Here is a 14,102-nt window from a genome sequence, read left to right as displayed (position 1 = left end):
AAAATAAGCTTTTTCTTAAGGGAAACACACTTTAGTCACTGAAATACTTTATTCTTTGTGATTAGATAACGTGTTCTGTAAGCCCTATCGCATGACAATAGCAAGCAATATCCCATTTGAATATCCATTTCATAACACAAAGATGGCCCATATAGATCACTCGTGGTATACATTGTAACGCAGCTATCGCTTTACATATCCCTTTGCCCGGCAACCGGGGGACTGGACAGGAAAGCCCCCCCAGTGGAATGAATACAGACCTGCATTTGAGTAAAGATCTGCGCTTTTTGGCACTCTTCCATGCTGGGCCCAAATGCAGCCATCACGTTTTCTTCAGTGCCGATCATCTGCACAATCTCCTGGTCACTCTCGACACCCATAGCCTATCGAAGGGAGAAAAGACAGACGTCGCTAAGGCTTTGTGCTAGTTCACTGGCATTTGCTTATGCTAATTTACCATTGTGTGCCAGTATTGCTTCGCCCCATGTTCGTTCAGCTTTCAGACTCGGTGCCATCTGGCACTGGCAGCCAGGGCTCAAGCAGTGGGAGAGCTCACAATTGCAACCGTGACCAGCAACAAGGAAGGCAAACGATATGAAGAACTCAAATATTTGTGCGCATTTAATTGTTAAAGGTTTGCAATTTGCAATAGAAAAAAACACATGCAAGGTTTTAGTTACAAGAATTCAAGACAAAGCATGACCCACAGTTAAAAGTTTTAAACGCGTGCACTTATTCTTCGTGTGTTCTATCTGAACTATAGAACATGTTGCTTTATTCATATAGATAACTGACATATTACTATAGAATCGGATATATCAGACATTGTATCTCCAGGAGTAAACAATGCCTATCACTTTGTTAAGACCATGTTATAAATTGAACTGGAAAACCGATTAACCAGTGCGGAAAGGGCTTAATGGGTTTAAAGCAGTCTCTGTAAAGATGTGTTTCAAGGTGGCGGCCAGCAGTGCAACCTTTTCAGGATTCAAGATGGTGCCAATGGTCTGTCCTAAACAATACAGCCTGGAAAACTGCCATATCACGAACTGTCAATCTAATAAACACCCTTTAGAGGAGATACAATGCACTTTTTAGCAGGGCACTCAAATTCAGAACTCACAAACTTACATTTTAGGAACATCTTTTCTAACAATTGCTACAGAGCAATAGTAATTAGAAAATACAGGCGTAAACCATGCCGATCATTATTCCTCTGACAGGATTGTGAGACTGACACCTTCATTCTACACTCCTGGACTGATACCATGAGCATTTTTGCTTTTCATCAATGTAGTTTACCTGAATATTTCCCTGATGAGCACTCATCTGGGACTCTAATAATGATTGTGCCCCCGAAAGACCGTAAGTGTGCCAAGGTGCCCTAAGGCCTAAAGTTTCCTTGTGCCAATCTCCTCTCAACCCTTCCTGTGTGTGCTACACTAGTTGATGGCAGCCCCTTGTTTGATCCTCGTTGGGTCCAGCCTCGTGTATCCTGGGGTGTCCCTATTGGAAACCTCTATGTAAATTCAGTACTGACTCCAATGGCCATGCACTGTTCCTACAAGAGAATGGGGAGGGTTTGGATGTGGCCACTATTACGGTTTGCTTCACACCCACCTCAAAGAGCCCCCAACTTCTCCCATCTAACCTGTACATCTCCTCTCCATCCTTACCACCTTTTCTAAAACTGAAGCAAATGAGAGGTCAACCTGAAGAAGAATTGTGAGATAGCATCTCGAGGACCTGCACTCTTGCAAGACACCTGCACGAACATGGTCCAGAAGGGATTGAGGAAATGGTGTTGCCTTCCCTTGACAGAGGTGGCACAGCCTTGTTGCAAGCACACAAGAGTTCCTTCTCAAAGGAAAGCCTTGCTGCCTAGACCCTGCATGGACCAGATACAAAAAGGTGGCAACTCCAGACTCCGAGAGCACCAGCAAACAACAGAACCAGAGGCCTGCAGTTACTACCCAAGATAAATAACTGAATTAAAATTTAAAAAGAACCTGAGAAGGAGGAGGAGGCACTAGTGTGTCGTAACCAGACAGAAGCATGGGGTAGAACGGAGGGAAAGGTGGCCATAGAGAGAACACTTGGGTTGTTGGAAGAGTGGAGGAGTAGTTTGGTGTACGAGGGAGATCCCGGTTTGTTGAAGGTAGATGGAAATAATGCTGTGGCATGAAATTTGTATGGCTTGAAGGAGGGAGATTATGTAGTAAAGAGAAAAGGAAACAATATTACTTTTCTAGAGGAAGATACATAATTGGGAACCAGTAGAAGAGGGATACAACCCTGGAGAGGAGAGCGAAGGGTGTCAATCGAGAAAGAGTTAGCAAGAGGCACTGTGAAAGAGATATTACCTGGAAATGGAAGGACGACGGAATGAGTGAAGAGAGAGATAGTGAGGGGAAGGAGGCCATTCAACAAAACAGAGTAGTGAGTTATTGCAGAGAGGTGAAAGAAGGAGACTGGGATCTAGGAGGGGAATAAACGTAAAAGGATGGACACCCACAGAGGAGAGAGCATTGTTGGCAGGGAGAGGAGAGACGATCCAGAGAGAGAACAGGCTAATTGGCTAGATGCTGGGACAGAGTCATACCAGCCTAGGAGGGAGGGAAAAATACAGACCACCCTTTTAGCCAGATAGAGCCTCCCGAGGACAAACTTTGTTCAGGGGGAGTTTGTAGAGGTTGGTGGAGGAACACGACCGTTAACATGGATTTTCAGAACCAGCCCTGCTGAAGGGTTCTGAGAGGCTACCCTAATTTAGCGAAGAGAGAAAAAGACATTTCGATGGTGCCAAACTCTATCAAGGTAGGTGGAGGGGCAGTAAGGCCTAGGACTTCAGGAGCTATAGGGGCGGTGTAATAGTAAAATGAGACAAACCGAGCACTCGCATAAAATCAATAAGTATAAAAATACACTAATTTACTAGGCCTCAACACGAATCAAGCAATTAAAATAATAGGTAAGGAGTACTATTAACTCAACACTACAAAAATATATAAATTTACCATTAGTGATGTCACTGGAGATCACCCACACTTTACTTTTCAGACAGTTGGAAGTGACAAAAAAAAATGAAACATAGAAACGAAGATGGCCGCTGACACCCGAGGGGCATGTCGGCAGTAGCCTCCCACCCCCGTTCTATTTCATAGGCTCTTCCACCACCCTGACACCGAGAAAAGCCACTTAAGGGAGCAGAGAGATTGCGAGAAACCCCTGGACGCATCCGACCGAGCTGGTCGATGAGTGCTCATGCAGGATCCCAGAGGAAGGAACGGTGAGCGGGACTGTGCTACCATGGCTCGCACCTAACGCACCAGTGAGGCGGTGGAAATGGGACCAGGCAAGAGCGGGGCCGGCCCAAGGATGATCCGCGGGAGCAGCAGGAGAAGATCCCCAGGTGGTGGGGACAAGGAGGGCTCACCAGCATCAGCCATCGGCCCACTGGGAGAGGAGAGCCCATGGCCGGCCAGGGAGAATGGCTGGTGCGGAGGGCAGATGAAAGAGACCTCCCTGCTGCAATCAGCCATCCCCAGGCAGCGGGTAGATGGTCTGTGGGGAAGCAGAGGCACAGATGGAGTCGGAGTCCCAGCATGGCACCGGACTGTGGTGGTGAGCATCAGAGCACGTAACAGGGTGGGAGGGGGATCTCCCGGGCATCAGCTTGGGGGGCCTTGAGGAAACTTGAGCACTGAGGCGAGGAAAAGAAGAAATGCACGCCTGCGCGGTACCCTGCTGGAAGTTGCACAGCTTTGGAGAAGGAGCTCTGATGGCTCGGAGGGAAGCAGGCTAAGAAAGCGGCTGAGCAATGAGAGGCCAATCAGTTCCCCCACTTCAAGGTACTGCAGAAGGAGGCAGAGCGTGGCAAGAGGCACCCACTGATCTCCCCATCTTTATTTTGGTACCGCTGAAAGGAATGCCATGCACCTTGCCAGATTCACACAGGGACTGCAGTAATGGCTCCAGGTAGAGGGAGGATAGGGGGCACCGCTGCTTGGTCCCTCTATGTAACTGGATAGCCCTGGACAAGGACCTATTAACTAGGAGGCGCGCCACCATTGTATTGAAGTTGGCCTTCACCATTTGTAAAAATGTCCCTCCCAAACCCATCCTTTCCATCACTTAGAACAGGAAAGACCGCTCCACTTGGTCAAAGGCCTTCTCGGTATCAAGTGATAGGAGGACCGCGGGAGTTGATGTTTTGTGTGCCCTTTTTATTAGGTGTACCACCTGTCTGATGTTATCGAAACGTCTGCCACCCGTGTACGAATCCCGATTGGTCTGGGTGAATCAGACTCGGGAGGAATCTCTCTAGCCTGTTGGCTAATGTTTCGATTTATATTTTGGTGTCCACAATTAAAAGCCTTTACACCGTACACCTGGTCTGATCTTTGTTGGGCTTCGGAAGGACTGTGATTTTTGCCTCATCCATGGACGCCGAAATTCTACTAGTTTTCCGAAAATTATTAAATAAGCTTGTGAGATGCGGGTCCAATACTCCCCCCGCAAATGCCTAATATGATTCCGTAAAGCCATATGGCACGGGTGCTTTATTTGGGGGAAGGGCCGCTATAACCCTTCTGACATCTTCCGCCACAATCTCCTCCCCTAACGCTTCCCCAGCCTCTGCTCCCACCGAGGGCAGTTGAATCCTGTCCAGGAAGTCTGCAGCTAACCTGGCAGGCTCAGATCAGAGACAAGTACGGTGCTGCATAGTAGCTGGCAAAGCATTCCTGAATTTTCTCCTTGAGGGAATGATTGTTTCCGTGATCATCCGTAATGGCCGATATATTGTTGCTATCCGCTGCCCCTCTCCGGAGCTGTGACGGGAGTGAGTCTGCCTTATTGGCCTTCAAATAGTACTGCTGGTGGACAAATAGCAATTACCTTTTTGCCCTCTTAGTTCGAAGGACATTAAGTTGGCCCACCACCTGGCGGTATCCGGTCGCTCGCTTCCTGTTCTTCCACCTCGGCCTCCAGTTGGGACTCCAGCAGCCTCATCTGCCTTTCCCTCTGCCATTGCAGCTGTAAATTCCCCTCTAATTGTAGCTGTAAACACATCCCAAAGGATGCTCTTCCCCCCCTTGTCCGCGGCTTTGTTAGTGTCGAAGAAGGCCTTGATCTTATCCTCCAGCTCCCCGCTCATGACCGGGTCCTGCAGTAGTTCTCCCGGAAACCTCCATCTCTATATCCCCGGTCTGCGGCTCGCTAGGCAGCTCCATGCAACCACTGCATGGTCAGCTATTCTGAGTGGGCCCACCTCAATGTCCTCCGCTCCCAATAAGGGGGCTGACACATAATTGATGCAGGATTGTATTCCATGGACATTGAATAGGAAAGTAAACCCTTCCTTGTCCCCTTTCACTCTCCTCCACATGCCCCTTAGATCCAAAGCTTCAAACCTATTCTGTAACGAGGCAATGGCCACTCCCCCCCGTTACAAGCTATTCCCAGAGCGTCTGCCCCACTCCCGAAACCAGGCCGAATTAAAGTCACCCATTAGGATTGTGATCTTTAGCAAACCCCTCGAGAATATTCAGTAGTTTCCTCAAGAAGGCTTCCTGCCCTAAATTAGGCGCATATATTGAGGCCAGTGTGTCCCTGAATCCCATATAGTCCCCCACTGCTGTTATAAATCTGCCTTCTCTATTCGACTTTGAATAAATCTGCATTCTCTATCCAACTTCGAGGCCTTGTGCGATTCTCCCGCTGGGAGGGAAGGCCTCCTGAAGGCTCTGGGTTACGTCTAATTGCAGGAGATCATCTCCCTCCTGGGTTGATGTAATGTGCTTTTGGGCCCCATCCCATTCAAACACCAGTTAGGAAGGGGAATGTCCATTTGTACTGGATGCTGCTGCGGGCCAATTCCCTTACCACTGGGCTCATCTGCCTTCTCTTCCACAGGGTGCTGCCCGCCAACTCCTGGGAGAGCGAAATTCAAGTTCCCTGATATTGCACCGGCTCCCTCGCCTTCGCCGCTTGTAGGACCTCCTCTTTCTGGGCATAGCGCGAGAATGCCACCAGGACATTTCTTGGTTTGCCACTAGCACCCCTTGCCATTCTGCCTGTTCTGTGGCTCCTGTCTAGCCCGATCTCCTCCGGGCTCGTATGACCCAGGATGTCCGCAAAGAGCTTCTGGGCCTCCTTGATCTATTCTCCATGTCTTCCATCTGCAGCTCTAGGTTTTGCGTGGCCGCATTGAGTCGCTCTTTGGCCTCACTGTGCACAGTAGTGTCCTTGTCCACCTCCTGAAGACCCCTTTCGAGCAGGTCCGTCCTCTCCTCCAGTTGGCTAACCTCCTGCCTTCTTTCTGCCAAGGCTGTGTTGCGATCCATCTTCATCAATTGGAATTGGTCCTGAAAGGCCTTCTTGAGCGACATTTGGAGAGTCATTATAGAGATCATGCCGTGAAATGGGCTCTGCCGCTCCTGGCCCAGCCGATTCCCTTTGCTCCGCCACGTCCCGGACCACTTTAGGCGGTCCCCTCGCTGCACTCGGGGCAACCCATATGGTTGGGATGGTGCCCAGCACGTTATGTGGCAGGGGTGCCCCAAGCTCTTTCCCCCTTCAATCATTGCAGGAGCCTCTGCCACCTAGCTCCTGGTGGGGGCCCCACGTGCTGCCTTATCTCCCTGGTACCAAACAAAGTAGCCGCATTCGCGAACAATATGCTCCTCTCTCTCACAAGACCAGGAGGGTCGTTGGGGGCATGTAGGGAGCTATCAGATTTCGGGCGGTCTCAGGCCTCAAAATAATACTGAATCTTACAGCGAGAGGGAGGGAAGTGGCGGAGTTGAAGGCCTCCTCACCACTCATATAGAGCACTGTGGGGATCAAATACTTGAGAATCTGGATTACCCCTACTCTCGCTGGTAGGTATGCCGCCAATTACCCTCGCATGCTGTTATCTATCAAAGCAGACATCCAAAAGTGGTGGGCCGAATGGCAGCAGTAAAGATGGTGACGCTCCTCCAGCTGCTCTACCTCTATCAGGCCATCCTGTTAGTGGTCCCGAATAGTTTCTTTGAAAAGTTAGGGAAAACAACATGAAACTTCATATGGGAAGGCAGGAGGCCAAGGGTTAGTCGCTCCCTGCTGACGTCCCCAAAGAGGAAAGGAGGGATGGCACTCCCTAATTTCCAGCTATACTATGAAGCATCACAACTGTGGATTGTACAAGAATGGCTTTCGGGCCCCAAGGGGAAATGGTGGGTGGCTATGGATTGGGCAGTGGTAAGGCATGACCTGGAGAAGTGCTGTGGCTCCCTCGCCAGCAGAGGCCAAAGCACATGTACCTGAGTGCTATAACGAAATTAGTTGCAGACACAGACAAATTGGCAGGGAAGTACAGGATCACGACCTTCCTCCCCTTTGACCCCCATTTTTAACAATCTGGAGTTTTCACCAGGAATAGAACCTGGGTCATTCACACACTTTCAAGAAGGATGATGTCGCAGAATACAGGATATGTTCCAGGGCCTGACCATTAGACCCTTCACTGAGTGCAAGCAATGTTTCGGCGTGAGAGAGCGGGAGAGCTTACAGTATTTCCAGATAAGGCACTGGGTACAAACTACAGAGATTAAAGAGGAGGCCACCCACGAGTTTACACCCTTTGAAATATTTCTTACAACACACAACAGGGCGAAGGGCCTTATATCGAAACTCTACAAGATCTTGGATGAGGCCACACCCCGAGCAACATGGCCCTTCATGGAAAGCTGGGAGAAAACGATTGGGAGTGAAGTGAATAGGGAAGACTGGAAGAGGCTGTGGAGGCTGATCCCAAATGTGGCCAACGCATCCCAATGACAGGAATTCTGGTATAAATTACTATTGAGCTGGCATTACACTGAGGCCCGCCTTCACAAGATTTATCCCGGGACCTTGCAGGGGTGTTGGAAGGCTGTCACTTGGTCCCACATTTGGTGGAAATGCCTGAACATGAAACCATTTTGGAGGGAGATAAAGGAGTCCCAGGTGCAGGTCTTTGGGGAAGGGTCAAAAGCGTCTCAGGAGGAAATAGTGCTGGGGGAGGACACAGAGGGCGACCTCAGAGGGCGTCGGAAGGCATGAACAATGCTCACAATTGCGGCAATGCTGCTAATGTGATGGAAGGGAGCAGCCATCTCCACTACTCAAGACTGGCTCCGTAAGGTTTGTGACCTAGTGGCACTGGAATGAGCAACATATGCAATACACAATAATATACAGCAGTTCTCGGGAGATTGGTGCTGGCATTCCTAAAGGAAGATTACAGAACACAGTGGTGCCCTCAGCGCCTTAAACTGTCGGATTTATACTAGTTGGAGAGCACAAGCTAAGCCTTCTATTGGATGGATGTTTATATCGGACCTGAAAGGGAAGGGTAGTAGAGAGGTGAAGTAAACGAGGGGCGAGAGGGTTGAATCGTACCAGCAAGCCAACGTGTTCCACATTGAGAGAACTAGGCCACCCATCTATCCTTTTCTTAACTCTTGAGACCCTGTGGCTTGAACATGGGGAAGGGAGTTATCACCCGCTTAAAAAAGCTATTATTAATTGGTATGTGGCCAGCACCTCTCCGTGCCTTCGCCTCACTGGCCCGCAATTGCTCGAGACCATACTGATCTGTTGCACTGATCTGTCTGCACTTTATAGCCAGCTCGAGTCCACTGTCGCCATTGGCCTGCCTGTCCTAACCTGCCCTGCAACTGCCCCTCCCTGTACTGATTGCATGTCCTGCCATGAGACCCAGGACCTGAATGATTTGCTTGCCCTAACCTGATCCTTGTTGGCTTATGCCCGCAGAACTGCTCTCCTAGCCACTAAATGACTGCACTATTGAGCTTGTGGCCAGCACCCCACTAAGCTTGTTGCCTTAACTGACCTGCAACTGCTATATGTTCTGTACTGATTGCATGTCTCACCCTTCCATCTGGTAACCACACTCTAGTCGAGGCCAGCGTGCTCAAGGACACAGCAAGATCTGCTTGTCCTAGTCTGTTCTGGGGCAGCTCAGGCCTGTATTGATTGCTCACCTATCCTAAGTGATAGTGCTAACTAACTAGCCACCTAATAAAATCTCTGCCATCACGAACTAGCATATTGCCCCTAGCCACCAGCCAGACTGCCTATCTCTTACTCATTAGAAGTATCATCACGCTATACAGCATGCTACCTCACTCACATGCACTCGCCCAAACCCCACAACACGTCAACTACTAGATCACTCTCAGATAAGAATGACACCCAACCTCTACTAATAAGTGTTAGGGAGAAATCTCCGTTAGGGCTAATTTCCCAAACCTAGTGAGTCCCCCAGCAGCCTTGCTGGAGTTTTGGGGTTTATTTTTTTCTCCTGCTAAGTGTGAGACTCTTTTTCTCCCACTCTTAGACATGATTTGAGATATTACTTTGTAATGTATTTTATGGGCTATGGGGTCTTTTACTCCATAGGGTTTCATATGTTTTTGGTAAGTGTGTTACACAGCACCCTCAGTGCAGTAACACAGGGGTGTCAGGGTGACCCCCAAGCATAGACTCCATACCCTGGGACTGACTACTGTCTCCCAGGGCATGTAAAGTCACCATTGACTTTACTAGTCAAATTGTGAACAGAACCAGTACAAACCATCATATTGTGGAAGTACTGGTAGGGGTAATTAGATTGCCCCTGGGTCTGTTTTTCGAAGGGGCACTGTGCAGCCCCCCCTCGTCGAGTTTCTGGCTGGTGGCAGTGGTTACCACGCGAAATATTCCACCGGAATATTTCCTATGGGATTTTCCCATTCATTTTAAACGCACCACTTTTTTGGTGCAATGTTAAAGATACCGCCGGGTTATTTATTTAATATTTATTCCCCGGTTGGGTCTTTTTGCCAGGACTCGGTTTTAAAATGGCGTTTGTGTTCGCCTCTGTAACTCCAACCCAAGTCGAGCCCTTTCTTCCACTTTTTGACGGGCTTTTGCACAGAAGCCTCCAAATGTGGTGCCACTCTGTCTGGATCTACAGGATGTGTGGGAGGGGGGTTTAGGCACCCTGGACTGAGTTGCCTTGGCAACTCAAGTCGCACTCTTGTGTGATTGGCCCAGTGGTGAGCCGCCCGGCTCACCACTTAGCATGTTTGAGTGACAGCTAGGACTGATGAATGGGGGTTTTCTGCATAAAAGCAGGGCTTTGGGGACTGGAACTTCAGAAGTCGCCACACGACCAAAGAATCCGAAGAGGGAGAAGCTGAGCCGACCTGCAACGACGACACCACCGGTGGAGCCCTGCTGAACCGCCTCACCACTTACCGACAACAGAGAAGATCTTCATCCCGGAGAGTCTTCTTCCTCTGAACTGGTGGGGATAACCAGTTCGCCCTCTTTTCGCCTTCCTGGATTGCCTCGTGGTCGAATCGCCTGTGCTAAGCACCCCGGCGGCAGGATAGCCAAGCTTCACCACTATCGCGAATAAAAGGGTAGTACCTTTTGACCGGGAAGCTCTGCGGCTGGTGTCTTCCCTGGCAGTGCAACGACCTTCCAGCTTTCCTCCACGTTGAGATCTTCTCTTCCCCTGGACGAAGCCCCGACTTGCACCCGCTGCCAGGAACAACTGCCCGCGCTGAAGCTTTCTCACCATTTTAGGTACTGTGTCCCGCCTGGTCTCCCTTGCAACAGACTGTTCAAGGTGTCCCGTAAATCCTTGACTCTCTATCCTGGGGTGACCTGGGACCTGCTAACTAACTTTCTGAACTGATCCAACTCTTTTCGAACTATCTGCAAAGACTTTTTAAAGTATTATTCAACTGTGTGATCTTGGACACATTCCGCCTTGCTCTCTCCAAGAGTGGGCCTGGCCTATGAACTTTCTTGCTCTAACAGTAGACTCTGCCTTTTTCTGACTTGCTGTGGTTCTTTGAAAAGTGTTGGTATTGTGCTGTCCTAATTCTACCTTTTCCCTCCCTTTTTAACTAACTTATTGGAGTGCCATCTTAGGTTAAGCGCTCACCTCTGTCTGCAAATAAGTGGTGTTTTAACTAAGACTTGTTCAATAAGTAATCAAGGATGTATATATATTGATAGTGACTGCGTTTGAACTTGCTTGCCATATTAGTGTTAGTGTATTTTACAAGTGTGTTTTTAAATAAATAATTAAATACTTTTATACCCAATCTCTGGTCAGTGTTTGCTTGTGCTACTGTATCTCTGTACCTATTTTGTATACTCTATATACTGTCTAACTCTTCTTGAGAGAAGTCTGGCTGCTCAGCCACAGCTACCAGGTAAATCTGGGTGGTACAGACTGCTACAAATTGGGTTTACTGCCAACACCTGTAGTCCTAAGCCTTTTGCAGTGGCCCCTAAGGGAACTGCGCAGGTTTCTGCCTAACAATAAGTAATCCTTGCCCAACTTCAGCTAGGAACCCAAGACTTAGAGCCAGATTAGCCAAAATGTATGAGCCTCCCATCCGTTCTATGCCCTCTACAACCAGACTAAGGACTATGCTTACCCGGCCTGGCCAAACTAACCTAAACTCAAACCCACCTCGTAACGTTGACCCTAGACCTCCAAACAGTCCACCCAAGCATAGTAAACCTAAAAAGATAAAAGTCCACCACCCTACCACAACTACCGTGAGTCCTCAGATCAAGGGAGCTCTAATCAACGCCAGATCTTTAGTAGCACACACTACGGAAATTGCAGACTTGATCCTCAGAGAAGACCTTGACTTCCTCGCCATTACAGAGACATGGCTACATCCGGCAGCAGGCCCTATGCTTATGCTAGCAGTCCCGGATAGGTACTCCATATTGAGACAAGACAGACTAAAATCTAGAGGAGGTGGTATTGCTATTATCTACAAATGTAGTCTCTCCATGAGATTAGCTACTCCCATCAATGTCCTCGTGTGAATTACTCTCTGTTAAAGTTCCACTCACTAATGCCCAAACCCTCAATATCCACCTGATTTACAGCCCCCTGCCCCCCCTGGGAACATTTGATGATGACATTAACACCATTCTGTCCAGCAACCTCAAAAGTTCCACACAAGTACTTATTCTTGGGGAACTCAATATGGGCTTCAATGACCCATCTGACCGGCTTGCCAACACTACCTTCAAACCCCCTTTTTGAAATAGGATTTACTCAAAGAAGCAATGCACCCACCCATGATAAAGGTAGAATACTTGATTCGGTGGCCGACTACAATTGTCAAGGCAACATCCTTGCTATCTCACCTTTAGCTTGGGCTGACCACCACCTTGTGTCATTCATGCTCTCTACTATCAGGCCCCCACCCCTGCTAGCCATCAGGGCTCCACCCATGCTTACCAGAAATAAAATGAGTATTACTGTGGAGAGATTTATCCCGACTTTACTCCCCACCCTCAACACGCTCCCTGACAATTCGGATCCGAGACCTTGGTCGAAGAATACAATAAAATCGTGTCTTCCTCGCTTGACCTAATTGCCCCCCTCAAACTCAGACCAAGTAAGCCCAAAACGCATCTGAACAAATGGTTTACACCATTCCTCAAAAACCTAAGGCAGCAAAAAAAGAAACTGTGAGGCCGCCTGGAAAAAACTACCATCAACAGTCAAACTTAAACTCACTAAACTTTCAAACTTTCAGCTCTCTACAAAAATGAAATATGCCTAGCAAAACGAATCTCGTTCTACTCGCGCATATCCCAAGCTAAATCAAATATGAAGGAATTATTCTCTATCCTCAAAGAAATAGAGACTCCTATAGCACCATCTGACACGTGTACCAAAGACAAACTGGTGCTCAGAGATCCAAAATGCATTAGCCAATAAGATTTCCACTCTACAAACAATATTTTCTGCAAAAGAGCCTCCTTAAACGACCCCCCCATCCAAACCTATCGAGAGTCCTACAGCTACTGAATTTGAATCTACCCGATTCAACTTCACCAAAGTCTCCATACTCGAAGTAGAAAGAATCATTTTGTCACTGAAACCTTCCAACTGCCAGGGTGATCTGTGCCCCGCACAACTCATTAAGGATGCTGCCCGAGACCTTTCCCCTTTCATCACAAAGCTAATCAATGCGTCCTTTTCCACTGGCTCCATCCCCATCAATCTCAAACAATCTTGGGTACTTCCACTCCTAAAAAAAAACACCCTTGACCCATCCACGCCAACTAACTATAGACCCATTACAACCGTACCCGTTCTCCTAAAAATCCTGGACAAGGTTGCCTACGTACAAATCCAGAAGCACTTGGAAGCACACCATCTATTAGGAGCTAGACAATCAGGCTTCCGTCCCCAACATGGGACTGATACTGCCCACATTGACTTAAGACCCAAGTCGATGAGCTCAGAGACAACGGTAAAGCCGCCCTACTCCTCCTTCTAGACCTCTCGGCTGCATTCGACCTGGTCGACCATACTATCCTATGCACCCACCTAAACACAGCCGCTCACTTCTCCAATGGTGTTATTACCTGGATTAGATCCTTCCTAAATGGAAGAACCATGAGGGTCTTCTCGCCCATAGCAGCGGCAGACCCTATCACCTGTGGCGTGCCACAGGGCTCTTGTGTCTCGCCCACATTGTACAACATTTTACCAAGCCCCTTTTCGATGATCTGGATCATCTTGGTATCACCTACACTAATTATGCAGATGATACCCAGATCCTCCTTCTGCTTTCTGGGGATTATGAAAAGGATTTGGCCTTGGTGAACAGAGTGTACATCATCATACAGGCATGGATGGCCACACACGGACTATGCCTGAATGATGATAAAACTGAACTCATCATCCTGGGTACCACCTCCAGCCTAAAGAAACTAGGCCATGTCTATTCCTCATTTATAATTTATGGTAACAGTATCAAAGTAGGACAAGAGGTAATATAAAAACATTGGGCTTTTACCTGGACTCAAACCTCTCATTTACTAAACAGGTTAACTCCTTAGCATCCTCTACGGCCTACACGTGTAAACTGATCCGTACAGCTAAGCCATTTCTCTCCGATATTAGCTGCACAACCCTTGCCAGAGCCCTTATTTTGTCTTGCTTGGACTATTGTAATGCCCTTTTTATCTAGGGTCTACCAAAGCTATTACCAGTAAAATACAAGCTTTACAAA

General features: G+C 48.3%; 1 protein-coding gene across 1 annotated transcript in view; it reads right to left on the bottom strand.

Moving 5' to 3' along the window:
* Positions 1-14,102, bottom strand: part of POLR3B (RNA polymerase III subunit B) — a 1,940,302-nt gene that overhangs the window by 1,291,819 nt on the left and 634,381 nt on the right. The window contains exon 10 of the mRNA XM_069628254.1: positions 261-383. Within this exon, the coding sequence (XP_069484355.1) occupies positions 261-383 (123 nt within the window). The remainder of the gene's footprint in view (positions 1-260; positions 384-14,102) is intronic.

The sequence above is a fragment of the Ambystoma mexicanum genome, chromosome 12 (genome assembly GCF_040938575.1).
Source record: "Ambystoma mexicanum isolate Mex_15411 chromosome 12, UKY_AmexF1_1, whole genome shotgun sequence".
NCBI lineage: Eukaryota > Metazoa > Chordata > Amphibia > Caudata > Ambystomatidae > Ambystoma > Ambystoma mexicanum.
Note: the sequence above shows the minus strand (reverse complement) of the source record. Positions and strands in the feature narration are given on the sequence as shown.